A 14,631-nucleotide genomic window follows, 5' to 3' on the forward strand; every position below is an offset into this window, starting at 1 on the left:
CCCAAGATCCCAGTCAGTCAAGAAACACACAGAAGAACATCTTTACCAGTGCAGCTGGTGATTTCCTTTTTGAAATACTATCAAGCTGGCGATTTTATTTGTTGAAACAAATGCAGAGTTTACCCCAGATTACCCTATTCCAAATTTTTTCTGGTGTGTCTTTTAAAACTTCTTCTGGCTGCAAGCCCGACGTCGGTACACTTATGACAACAGCCAGCTCAAGTGCAAGGCGCGAAATTCAAAATATATATTTTTGAAATATTTAACTTTCACACATTAACAAGTCCAATACAGCAAATGAAAGGTACACATCTTGTGAATCCAGCCAACATGTCCGATTTTTTAAATGTTTTACAGCGAAAACAGCACGTATATTTATGTTAGCTCACCACCAAATACAAAAAAGGACAGACATTTTTCACAGCACAGGTAGCATGCACAAAGCCAACCTAACTAACCAAGAACCAACCAAACTAACCAACAAACAACTTCATCAGATGACAGTCTTATAACATGTTATTCAATAAATCTATGTTTTGTTCGAAAAATGTGCATATTTCAGGTATAAATCATAGTTTACATTCCAGCTACAATCAGAAATTGCACCGAAAGCAGCCATAATTATTACAGGCACCAATGTCAAATACCTAATTACTCATCATAAAACATTTCTGAAAAATACATAGTGTACAGCAAATGAAAGACAGGCATCTTGTGATTCCAGCCAATATTTCCGATTTATTAAGTGTTTTACAGCGAAAACACAATATAGCGTTATATTAGCTTACCACAATAGCCAGAAACACAAGCCATTTCCCAGTAGCAAAAGTTAGCAATCGTAACAAACCAGCAAAAGATATATAATTTTTGACTAACCTTGATATGCTTCATCAGATGACAGTCCTATAACATCAGGTTATACATACACTTATGTTTTGTTCGAAAATGTGCATATTTAGAGCTGAAGTCAGTAGTTATACATTGTGCTAAGGTAGCATATTTTTCCCACAACGTCCGGATATTTTTCTGACACTTTTTCTGACACACATATTCTGACCAAACAGCTATTCATAAACATAACTAAAAAATACATGTTGTATAGGAAATGATAGATACACTAGTTCTTAATGCAATCGCCGTGTTAGAATTCTAAAAATAACTTCATTACGACATACAGCTACGGTATAGCTAGAGAGTACCCAAAAGCTGGGCGCCAACGACTAGTTCACATGTACGACAGATATATGAAATAGCATCATAAAATGTTTCTTACTTTTGCTGATCTTTCATCAGAATGTTGGACAATGGGTCCTTTGTCCAGAACAATCGTTGTTTGAATTTAGAATGGCCTTTTTTCCTCTCGATTTAGCAAGCACACTTGCCAAGTGGCACGAATCTCTCCATGTCAACAAACGGAAGAGAACGGAACACGGCAAAACTCCCGAAAAAATTTAAATAATCTGATTAAACTATATTGAAAAAACATACTTTACGATGATATGGTCATATGTATCAAATAAAATCAAAGCCGGAGATAGTAGTCGCCTATAACGACAGCTTTTCATAAGGCAATCCCCGTTTCCTTCTCGCGCCTTCCTGAAAACAGGAAATGGGTGACACGTCATTCCAAGAGGATTTATTCCACTTCAGAGCAAGATAAACACTCCATTTCTTCTCTCACTGCCTCTTGACATCCAGGGGAAGGTGTATGACGTGCATGTATACTAATACGTATCATGCCCATTTATAGGCAGGACCTAGAACAGATCCTCGATTTCAGACTTTCCACTTCCTGGTCAGGAATTTTGTGCCAAATGAGTTCTTAGACGGTTTTAGAAACTAGAGAGTGTTTTCTATCCAACAGTAATAATAATATGCATATTGTACCAGCAAGAATTGAGTACGAGGCCATTTGAAATGGGCACCTTTTATCTGGCTACTCAATACCGCCCCTGCAGCCCAAACAGGTTAATCTTTATTGCTGATAAATGTCTCGGTTTAGAAATGTAGGGATTCAAAAGGTCTTGTGTGCCACTAAATGTCAAAATGGTTTATAGAGAGTAGTGTCAAAATGAATGCCAATAACATGATCATTAATCTCCCAATACTCTGAGGGCATCAATGTAACGAAGATAGAAATGTCAGGATAACCCTGATCACAGGCACACAGGTTATATATATCATATCATATATTATATATATCATACATTTATGATTTCATCTTTCAAATCTACTCTGTACTGGTATGCATTTGGGGAGTTTTTACCATTCTTTATGATATCTGTAGACTCAGACTGAGCAGCATACCTCCCAACCTTATTAACTAGGCCTGCATTTCAAATATACAACAATCAAATAATGTCAGAAAGATACATTGGGATTCTGACTGCCACACAGCATAACCAGAATACCAATGAACCCTGAAAACACTGTTTCATTAATGGCATTCCTGTACGCAATTTTCAAGTTTATATCTTACATTGACATATTAGTAATTTAGCAGACGCTTTCATCGTTGACATTTTTTCCCCAGACAAATAGTCAATGACAAAGTCGAACACACCGACAGCGTCATTGCGTTTTGACACACCAGAAGTCCATTCATTTCTAATGGAAATGGCTGCGTTTGCCTTGCAGCGCTGCGTTGCAGAGGCAGTTGCAGTGCGTTCGATGTGGTGCGTACGTTGGATTTATCTAACCTATGCGCCAAACTGTCTGCATAGACGGCTTGACAGAAATGGTACAGAAGGTGAATGTTGAACTTTTGTTGCATACATATCCAGATGATGCTGCATACTATTTTGCGTAATCATGTGTTGGTGTGGTCGAAGCGTAAGACATACTGTAGTGCAATAAGAAATAATCATAGCTTGTGTTGTGCATCATTGAATTATGCTTGACATACTGCAGAGAAGTGATTATTTATCTCAGAGCAATAGTAGCAAATACCAGGGAAGGTTCCTCGGGAGGGTTGGCAGAGTCAATCTAGAATATCCAAGTCAGTGTGTTTTCACATCTGCAATAAAAAGAGGTACCATGCTGCTCTACGTCTTCCTTTGTATACAGTACACAAATCCTGGCTTGCTAAGTACTCCCACCTCTCTGTGAAGGCAGTTCTGGTTTAATGAGACTGGTTCTGTGGTTTGTGGTTTAATGGTTTGTGGTTTGTGGTTTGTTCTGTGGTTTAATGGTACATGCTGATAGAGGTGGTGTAACGGTGTGGACAATGTTTCCTTCAAGACGTTTAGTCCCTTGATACCAATTGAGCAAGGTTTGAATGCCACACCTTGTAGAATCCAAGCTAAAGGAATTCAGGCTGTTCTGGAGGTGAAGGGGAGTCCGACACGGTACTAGATGTGTGTACCTAATAAACTGGCCACTGAGTGTTGATATGCTGGCTGGTATCTGTGTCAGTATGAATCTCTCAATTCAGAGCTATAATTAGTCTTAAATAGCTATTATTAGAGTCTTAAAGATATTGCTTAATCTTGCTTAAATTCATAAGTGCTTTACAACAGGGGTGTCAAACTCATTCCACTCGTTTTCCTTTCAATGAAGACTTAGACAACCAATCAAGTACAAGGGTGGAGCGAAAACCCACAGACACTCGACCCTCCATGGAATGAGTTTGACACGTGCTTTACAGCTACTCTCCAGGGGAATGTAAGGTGATTCAGGTACGTTTTCATTAAAGGGATACTTGGGATTTTGGCAATGAGGCCCTTTATCAACTTTCATTTACATTTTAGTCATTTAGCAGACGCTCTTATCCAGAGCGACTTACAGTAGAGTGCATACATTTTATTACATTTTACATACTGAGACAAGGATATCCCTACCGGCCAAACCCTCCCTAACCCGGACGACGCTATGCCAATTGTGCGTCGCCCCACGGACCTCCCGGTTGCAGCCGGCTGCGACAGAGCCTGGGCGCGAACCCAGCCCAGCCTGGGCGCGAACCCAGAGACTCTGGTGGCGCAGCTAGCACTGCGATGCAGTGCTCTAGACCACTACACCACCCGGGAGGCTTTCCCAGAGTCAGATGAACTCATGGATACCATTTTTATGTCTCTGCATCCAGTATGAAGGAAGTTAGAGGTAGTTTCGCGAGCCAATGGTAACTAGAGTTGGCGCAATGACTGGAAGTCCATGGTATCTACTAGCATTCCAGTCATTGTGCTAATGCTAGTTAGCAACTTCCTTCAAACTGCACATAGAGACATAAAAATGGTATCCACAAGTTCATTGCCAAAATCCTGAAGTATCCCTTCAAGCTTCTCAAGGAAAGCCAAATGCTAAGCCTTTTGAAATGCTCCTCTGCTTTTGTGTTGATCATATGGCATGTCCTTGTTCTTTCTTTGGTCAATATAACCTCCGGATGAGTTGTTTTCTACTATCTCTGTGTTGCTTCACATCTCTCATTGTCTTGGAAACAATACATTGTTTTTAAAGTGTGAGTAATTTGTAGACAGATATACAGAATGGCTTTTACATTGACCTCTTACTGATGGATAAGGTTGTTTATCTAATTTAGACGGAATCAAACAAGTCATATGACGTGAGGCAGTAGATTGTCTTACTTTTTGAGCCCCTGGAGTTTATCCAAGTGCATCCACATGTAAACAAACATGAAAATAGATAAAGAGCAGAAATCATTAGAGACACCAGAGATGGGCCGGTCTCTCTTCTCTGCTGCTGCCTAGGCTACTGTAGCTCAGGAACTATATCTCTGAGATTGGCTGCATTGCTCAAGAATATGATTAAACAGCATGATCATTATACAGGTGCACCTTGTGCCGGGGACAATAAAAGGCCATTATAAAATGTGCAGTTTTGTCACACAACACAATGGCACAGTTGTCTCGAGTTGAGGGAGTGTGGAATTGGCATGCTGACTGCAGGAAAGTCCACCAGAGCAGTTGCCAGAGAATTTAATGTTACTTTCTCTACCATAAAACGTTGTTTTAGAGAATTTGGCAGTAAGTCCAACCAGCCTCACAACCACAGACCACGTGTAACCATACCAGCCCAGGACCTCCACAGCCGGTTTCTTCACCTGCGGGATCGTCTGAGACCAATCACCTGGACACCTGATGAAACGATGAGTTTGCACAACCGAAGAATTTCTGCACAAACTGTCAGAAACCGTCTCAGGGAAGCTCATCTGCATGCTCGTCGTCCTCACCAGGGTCTTGATCTGACTGCAGTTCAGCGTCGTGACAAGCAAATGCTCACCTTCGATGGCCCCTGGCACGCTGGAGAAGTGTGCTCTTCACGGATGAATCCAGGTTTCGTGTGGGCGAGCGGTTTGCAGAAGTCAAAGTTGTGAACAGGAGGTGGTCATACAGGTAGCAGTAGGGTTATGGTAAATGCAGGCATAAGCTACGGACAACAAGCACAATTGCATTTTTATCGATGGCAATTTAAATGCACAAAGATACCGTGACGAGATCCTGAGTCCCATTTGTCGTGCCATTCATCTGCTGCCATCACCTCGTTTCAACATGATAATGCACGGCCCCATGTCTCAAGGATCTGTACACAATTCCTGGAAGGTGAAAATGTCCCAGTTCTTCCATGGCCTGCATACTCCCCAGACATTTCACCCATTGAGCACGTTTGGGATGCTCTGTATTGAAGTGTACGACAGCGTGTTCCAGTTCACTCCAATATCAAGCAACTTCGCACAGCTAATGAAGAGGAGTGGCACAACATTCCACAGGCCACAGTCAACAACCTGAAACTATGCGAAGGAGATGTGTCACACTGCATGAGGCAAATGGTGGTCACACCAGATACTGACTGGCTTTCTAATCTGTGACCAACAAATGCATATCTGTATTCCCAGTCATGTAAAATCTATAGATTAGGGCATAATTTATTTATTTCTATTGACTGATTTCCATATATGATCTGTAACTCAGTAAAGTCTTTGAAATTGTTTCATGTTGTGTTTATATTCTGTCTACATGGTGATTTATATGCCGATGGTAGTGTAGTATGAGATTTTTTTACAAACCAGTCTTCAACCGTTTTCCACAATAGTGGTCAAGTGAATATGTAATATATAGCACTGTATACACATCAATATACACTATACAAATCAATATACACAAATATTATATAAATATGTGTATTGAAACACAAGTCCCTACTTCAGAAGCTGTCATGTTGGCCTGGGAAAATACGATTAAACCACTATGATTAATGTAAATTAGTATTCAGGTCTTGGTCATTGAATGGTTGACTGACAGAATTATTTATTTGGTTGGGAGAAGTAAAATAAACCGCTATCGAGCAGTTTTCTTCCTTCGCATGACTGAGGGCTCTAGATGACAGGCAAACCCCCTAAATGAACCAACCTAAATGCTTCATTTAGTTTCCAGTCATTTTACTATAGAGATTATTTGTTAATTAATAGGCTAAATGAAGTGTGACAGAAAGAAATTAGAAATACACCTCCCCCACCTTCAGTATCGGAGACACAATAATCTCTCTAGGAATTCTGAGTTACGCAATGAATTTGAAAACATATTTGAAGAATATGAATTTGAATGATGTTAGATGTGGTTAAATCGCATGCCTGTCTCATTAAAACAGATTATTTTCTTTCATTGTGCAGCTTTATTTTCCAGCATATTTCAGAATCTCGTTGACTCAGAGCATAAGAAAAAGGCCTCAACCCCCATAAGCAGGCCTAGAATAAAATATGTCACCCACCTCCTAGATTCGTTCCAACAGTTGAGGTCTGAAGTTTACATACACTTTAGCCAAATACATTTAAATTCAGTTTTTCACAATTCCTGACATTTAAGCAGAATCAAAATTCCCTGTCTTAGGTCAGTTAGGATCACCACTTTATTTTAAGAATGAGAAATGTCAGAATAATAGTAGAGAGAATGATTTATTTCAGCTTTTATTTCTTTCATCACATTCCCAGTGGGTCAGAAGTTTACATACACTCAATTAGTATTTGGTAGCATTGCCTTTAAATTGTTTAACTTGGGTCAAATGTTTCGGGTAGCCTTCCACAATAAGTTGGGTGAATTTTGGTTCATTCCTCCTGACAGAGCTGGTGTAACTGAATCAGGTTTGTAAGCCTCCTTGCTCAGAACACATGCTTTTTCAGTTCTGCCCACAATTTTTCTATGGGATTGAGGTCAGGGCTTTGTGATGGCCACTCCAATACCTTGACTTTGTTATCCTTAAGCCATTTTGCCACACCTTTGGAAGTATGCTTGGGGTCATTGTCCATTTGGAAGACCCATTTGCGACCAAGCTTTAACTTCCTGACTGATGTCTTGAGATGTTGCTTCAATATATCCACAGTTTTCCATCCTCATGATACCATCAATTTTTTGAAGTGCACTAGTCCCTCCTGCAGCAAAGCACCCCCACAACATGATAATGCCACCCCCATGCTTCACGGTTGGGATGGTGTACTTCGGCTTGCAAGCCTCCCAACTTTTTCCTCCACACAATACGATGGTCATTATGGCCAAACAGTTATATTTTTGTTTCATCAGACCAGAGGATATTTCTCCAAAAAGTACGATCTTTGTCCCCATGTGCAGTTTCAAACCGTAGTCTGGCTTTTTTTATGGTGGTTTTGGAGCAGTGGCTTCTTCCTTGCTGAGCGACCTTTCAGGTTATGTCGATATAGGACTCGTTTTACTGTGGATACAGATACTTTTGTACCTGTTTCCTCCAGCATCTTCACAAGGTTCTTTGCTGTTGTTCTGGGATTGATTTGCATTTTTCGCAACAAAGTACGTTCATCTCTAGGAGACAGAACGCATCTCCTTCCTGAGAGGTATGACGGCTGCGGGGTCCCATGGTGTTTATACTTGCGTACTATTGTTTGTACAGATAAACGGGGTACCTTCAGGCGTTTGGAAGTTGCTCCCAAGGATGAACCAGACCAGGTCTACATTTTTTTTTTCTTGGCTGATTTCTTTTGATTTCCCATGATGTTAATCAAAGAGGCACTGAGTTCGAAGGTAGGCCTTGAAATACATCCACAGGTACACCTCCAATTGACTGAAATGATGTCAATTAGCCTATCAGAAGCTTCTAAAGCCATGACAATTTTCTGAATTTTTCCTTTTAGGCACTGTCAATTTAGTGTATGTAAACTTCTGACCCACTGGAATTGTGATACAGTGAATTATAAGTTAAATAATCTGCCTGTAAACAACTGTTGGAAAAATTACTTGTGTCATGCATCAAGTAGATGTCCTAACCGACTTGCTAAAACTATAGTTTGTAAACAAGAAATGTGTGGAGTGGTGAAAAACGAGTTTTAATGACTCCAACCTAAGTGTGTGTAAACTTCTGACTTCAACTGTGTGTAGCTAGGTGTTTCTTACATTGCAAAAAAGTAGAGACTCAGAGGTAGAATATGGCATATTATACCAATTGTTCCTGAACTACAGTGTAAGTAATTCTGCGTTGAAAGTTGATAAACTTGTAACCCCACTTTTGTGAAATTGGTCCTTGAATGTTTGGGTACACCTACTGGTGAGCTCTTTTTAGTCTACAACCATTTAGCATCGTTCACACCCTCTTAAGACTTAACCTCACCCATCTCTTTAAGGATTCACATGTGAGGCGATGTGCTAAACAGAGGGAGTAGTTTAGTAAAAAAGCTAAGATTTCAAGACTAAAAGTGGTAATAGTAGCCTACAATAAGGAAAAACTCCAGGTAAAAATACACTTTAACCTCACTAGGGTATGTGGGACGGTAGCGTCCCACCTCGTCAACAGCCAGTGAAACTGCAGGGCGCCAAATTCAAAACAACAGAAATACCATAATTTAAATTCCTCAAACATACAAGTATTTTAAACCATTTTAAAGATACACTGGTTGTAAATCCAGCCACAGTGTCCGATTAAAAAAAAAAAAAAAGCAAACCAAATGATTATGTTAGGTCAGAGCCAAGTCACGGAAAACAGACATTTTTCCAGCCAAAGAGAGGAGTCACAAAAAGCAGAAATAGAGATAAAATGAATCACTAACCTTTGATGATCTTCATCAGATGACACTCATAGGACTTCATGTTACACAATACATGTATGTTTTGTTCGGTAAAGTTCATATTTATATCCAAAAGACTGAGTTTACATTGGCGCGTTATGTTCAGTAGTTCCAAAACATCCAGTGATTTTGCAGAGAGCCACATCAATTTACAGAAATACTCATAATAAACATTGCTAAAAGATACAACTGTTATGCATGGAAGTTTAGATCCACTTCTCCTTAATGCAACCGCTGTGTCAGATTTCATAAAAACTTTCCGGAAAAAGCACACCATGCAATAATCTGAGTACAGCGCTCAGAGACCAACACAACCCAACGGGCCTGGAGGAGCAGAGAGAGAGAGACAAAAGTAGTTAGTGAAGCAGCTTAAATACCCTGAGCTCAGGTGGCTCCAATCACTAACGCCCCTCCTCTGCCTGCAGGAATTAACTGCCGTGACAACATGTACACATCTTCATGAAATACAACAGATGGCCAGATCACCCACAGACACACCTGGCTAACTTGATGGGTCATGTAATCATCTGGCAAAGTGGAGTCTTTTGTTTAGACATGTAGCTAGCTTGCTAAACAATGATCTGGCATAGTCACAACTCATACTACTACCACCAATACAAACTGATTGTCTTAGCTGTAGTATGAATCTGCAGGTAGCTAAAGCTAACCACCTAGGTACCATTGGGCTATAACTAACAATGCAAATGGATGTATCATTCGAATAATATTACTAAACAGATCATTCACGTAACCTTAGCTAGCGAGCCAGAAAGCTAACGTTCTCTAGCTAGCTAACAGTGCACTTTATCTTGCAATGAAAACAACTTTCTGACACAATTAAAAACGTATCATATCTGAAAATGTAGCTAGACTCTTACCCGTATACATGGATGAATGGTTCACAGCAGACCGGAACCATTTAGCACACTTTTGCTTGTAGCTACATCTGTCATGTATATACATTATTATGGACAAGCAGGAGTCTATACATTACATCAGGGGGTCAGGTCAACCATGCAAAGTGTTCTTACTGTATAGTAAATATGACATACACTACCGTTCAACATTTTAGGTCACTTAGAAATGTCCTTGTTTTTGAAAGAAAATAAAAAAAATTGTCCATTAAAATAACATCAAATTGATCAGAAATACAGTGTAGACATTGTTAATGTTGTAAAGGACTATTGTAGCTGGAAACGGCTGATTTTAATGGAATATCTACATAGCCGTACAGAGGCCCATTATCAGCAACCATCACTCCTGTGTTCCAATGGCACGTTGTGTTAGCTAATCCAAGTTTATAATTTTAAAAGTCTAATTGATCATTAGGAAACCCTTTTGCAATTATGTTAGCACAGCTGAAAACTGTTGTTCTGATGAAAGAAGCAATAAAACTGGCCTTCTTTAGACTGGTTGAGTATCTGGAGCATCAGCATTTGTGGGTTCGATTACAGGCTCAAAATGTGCAGAAACAAAGACCTTTCTTCTGAAACTCGTCTGTCTATTCTTGTTCTGAGAAATTAAGACTATTCCATGCCAGAAATTGCCAAGAAACTGAAGATCTCATACCACGCTGTGTTCTACTCCCTTCACAGAACAGCGCAAACTGGCTCTAACCAGAATAAAAAGAGGAGTGGGAGGCCCCGATGCACAACTGAGCACGAGGACAAGTACATTAGAGTGTCTGGTTTGAGAAACAGATGCCTCACAAGTCCTCAAATGGCAGCTTCATTAAATAGTATGCACAAAACACCAGTCTCAACGTCAACAGTGAAGAGGCGATTCAGGGATGCTGGCCTTCTAGGCAGAGTTCCTCTGTCCAGTGTCTCTGTTCTTTTGCCCATCTTAATCTTTTCTTTTTATTGGCCAGTCTGAGATATTGACTTTTCTTTGCAACTCTGCCTAAAAGGCCAGCATCCCGAGTCACTTCTTCACTGTTAACGTTGAGACTGGTGTTTTGCAGGTACTGTTCAATGAAGCTGCCAGTTGAGGCTATTCTGGAGGCCAGTTTGCCTTCAGAATAGCCTGAATTCTTTGGAGCATTCTACAAGGTGTCGAAAACATTCCACAGGGATGTTGGTCCATGCTGACGCTATGGCATCATGCAGTTGCTGCAGATTGGACGGCGGTACATTCATGCTGCAAACAGGCCGTTTCCTCTCATCCCTAAGATGCTCTATTAGGTTGAGGTCTGGGGACTGCGCAGGTCACTCAAGTAAACTGAACTCATTGTCATGTACCAGTCAATGTTTTTCCTGGAGCTGCTTGTTGTTGTTTTTAACTGATAGCATTGGTTTAAAGTACTTAAGTAAAAATACTTTAAAGTACTACTTAAGTCATTTTTTGGGGTATCTGTACTTTACTATTCATATTTTTTCGCAACTTTTACTTTTACTCCACTACATTCCTAAAGAAAAGAATGTCCTTTTTACTCCATACATTTTCACTGACATCCAAAAGTACTCGTTACATTTTGAATGCTTAGCAGGACAGGAAAATGGTACAATTCACACACTTGTCAAGAGAACATCCCTGGTCATCCCTACCTACTCACTAAACACAAATGCTTTGTTTTTAAATGATGTTGGAGTGGCTATGCGTAAAAAAAAAAATAAAAAAAATGGATCCATCTGATTTGCTTACTATAAGCAATTTGAAATGATTGATAATTTTAATTCTGATACTTAAGTCTATTTTTGAAATAACATTTACTCTTGACACTTAACTATATTTAAAACCAAATACTTTTACTCAAGTGGTATTTTACTGGGTGACTTTCACTTTTACCTTGAGTCATTTTCTATGAAGGTATATTTACTTTTACCCAAGTATGACAATTGGGTACTTTTTCCATCAATGGCTGATAGGAGTGGAACCCAGTGTAGTTGGCTGCTGCAATAGCCCATCCGAGAAAAGGATTGACAAATTGTGCATTCCGAGATGTCGTTCTGCACACCACTGTTGTACTGCGCCGTTATCTGTCTGTTTGTGGCACGCCTGTTAGCTTGAACGATTCTTGCCATTATCCTTCTACCTCTCATCAATCAGCTGTTTTCGCCCACAGGACCGCCGCTGACTGGATGTTTTTTGTTTTTATTGCACCATTCTTGGTAAACCCTAGACACTGTCGTGCGTGAAAAGCCAAGGAGTGTGGCCGTTTCTGAAATACTGGAACTGGCGAGCCTGGCACTGATGATCACACCACGTTTAAAATTGCTTAGGTCACTCGTTTTGCCCATTCTAACGTTCAATCTAACAGTTACTGAATGCCTTGATGCCTGTCTGCCTGCTTTATATAGCAAGCCACGGCCACGTGAATCACTGTCTGTAGGAGCAATCCATTTTCGTCAACGGGGTGGTGTACCTAATAAACTGGCATGTGAGTGTTTTCTTTTCAACAATTGCTCATTAGAACTTGAACTACTCATACAACATAAAGTTCAGTGGCCATGGGCTCCTCTGCAATCAAAGCAGACCTTCTGCTTTCCAGAGGTCACTTTCCATGTAATTGAAAGTGCTGTCGTTAGGAGGCAATTTTTTTTATGAGTTTCTGACTTTGGCGGTGCATGACTCATCAGCTAAAGGAAGTGTGTGTCAGCAAATGGGAATCCTCATTGAAGTGGATGGCATATTGTATACAGTAGTTGAGTTTTCCTAGTGAATCAGTCCACGCTCATGGGGAGAGAAGGGGGAAGCACAGGCAAGCTGGGCCCTCAAATCATCACCTTTAGGAGAGACAATATACACTATATATATATATATATATATATATATATATATGAAAGTATGTGGACACCCCTTCAAGTTAGTGGATTCGGCTATTTCAGCCACACCCGTTGCCGTCAGACCAGTATCCCTTCTTTCTTTTCTCTCCAAAACTCTTGAACGTGCCGTCCTTGGCCAGCTCTCCTGCTATCTCTCTCAGAATGACCTTCTTGATCCAAATCAGTCAGGTTTCAAGACTAGTCACTCAACTGAGACTGCTCTTCTCTGTATCACGGAGGCGCTCCGCACTGCTAAAGCTAACTCTCTCTCCTCTGCTCTCATCCTTCTAGACCTATCGGCTGCCTTCGATACTGTGAACCATCAGATCCTCCTCTCCACCCTCTCCGAGTTGGGCATCTCCGGCGCGGCCCACGCTTGGATTGCGTCCTACCTGACAGGTCGCTCATACCAGGTGGCGTGGCGAGAATCTGTCTCCTCACCACGCGCTCTCACCACTGGTGTCCCCCAGGGCTCTGTTCTAGGCCCTCTCCTATTCTCGCTATACACCAAGTCACTTGGCTCTGTCATAACCTCACATGGTCTCTCCTATCATTGCTATGCAGACGACACACAATTAATCTTCTCCTTTCCCCCTTCTGATGACCAGGTGGCGAATCGCATCTCTGCATGTCTGGCAGACATATCAGTGTGGATGACGGATCACCACCTCAAGCTGAACCTCGGCAAGACGGAGCTGCTCTTCCTCCCGGGGAAGGACTGTCCGTTCCATGATCTCGCCATCACGGTTGACAACTCCATTGTGTCCTCCTCCCAGAGCGCTAAGAACCTTGGCGTGATCCTGGACAACACCCTGTCGTTCTCCACCAACATCAAGGCGGTGGCCCGTTCCTGTAGGTTCATGCTCTACAACATCCGCAGAGTACGACCCTGCCTCACACAGGAAGCGGCGCAGGTCCTAATCCAGGCACTTGTCATCTCCCGTCTGGATTACTGCAACTCGCTGTTGGCTGGGCTCCCTGCCTGTGCCATTAAACCCCTACAACTCATCCAGAACGCCGCAGCCCGTCTGGTGTTCAACCTTCCCAAGTTCTCTCACGTCACCCCGCTCCTCCGCTCTCTCCACTGGCTTCCAGTTGAAGCTCGCATCCGCTACAAGACCATGGTGCTTGCCTACGGAGCTGTGAGGGGAACGGCACCTCAGTACCTTCAGGCTCTGATCAGGCCCTACACCCAAACAAGGGCACTGCGTTCATCCACCTCTGGCCTGCTCGCCTCCCTACCACTGAGGAAGTACAGTTCCCGCTCAGCCCAGTCAAAACTGTTCGCTGCTCTGGCACCCCAATGGTGGAACAAACTCCCTCACGACGCCAGGACAGCGGAGTCAATCACCACCTTCCGGAGACACCTGAAACCCCACCTCTTCAAGGAATACCTAGGATAAAGCAATCCTTCTGCCCCCCCCCCCCTTAAAATGATCTAGATGCACTATTGTAAAGTGGCTGTTCCACTGGATGTCATAAGGTGAATGCACCAATTTGTAAGTCGCTCTGGATAAGAGCGTCTGCTAAATGACTTAAATGTAAATGTAAATGTAGCATGGTCCCTACATAATAAACGACTATGCTTTGGTTTGGGTAAATCTATGCCGTTTTCTGATACCAAACCTTAAATTGCTATGGAACTCTTTTGATGTCGTGATACAGTAGGTGGATAATAAGACACCAAATGCATCGCTTCCAGGTTGTAAGTGTGGTGGTCTCATAGAAAATCACAGATCTTAATGGAATACTAAAGTGTGAAACACAAATGGAACATTTAAAATAGAAGGGTTTGTTCTGCCACTCAATTTGCATTTGATTTACGAAGGC

General features: G+C 41.5%; 1 protein-coding gene across 1 annotated transcript; it reads left to right on the forward strand.

The window, feature by feature from the left end:
- The first annotated feature begins 12,899 nt into the window (after positions 1-12,899).
- LOC129822640 (uncharacterized) lies at positions 12,900-14,347 on the forward strand. The gene is made up of 2 exons (XM_055881002.1): positions 12,900-13,214; positions 13,410-14,347. The coding sequence occupies exon 2, from the start codon at positions 13,455-13,457 to the stop codon at positions 14,202-14,204; it is 750 nt and encodes a 249-aa protein (XP_055736977.1). The 5' UTR covers positions 12,900-13,214; positions 13,410-13,454; the 3' UTR covers positions 14,205-14,347.
- Positions 14,348-14,631: the final 284 nt, after the last annotated feature.

This window comes from Salvelinus fontinalis, chromosome 24, assembly GCF_029448725.1.
Source record: "Salvelinus fontinalis isolate EN_2023a chromosome 24, ASM2944872v1, whole genome shotgun sequence".
Lineage (NCBI taxonomy): Eukaryota > Metazoa > Chordata > Actinopteri > Salmoniformes > Salmonidae > Salvelinus > Salvelinus fontinalis.

What these genes read in the sequence shown, in the direction of transcription:
- LOC129822640 (XM_055881002.1), top strand. Translation starts at nt 13,455, where the DNA reads ATGACGGATCACCACCTCAAGCTGAACCTCGGCAAGACGGAGCTGCTC.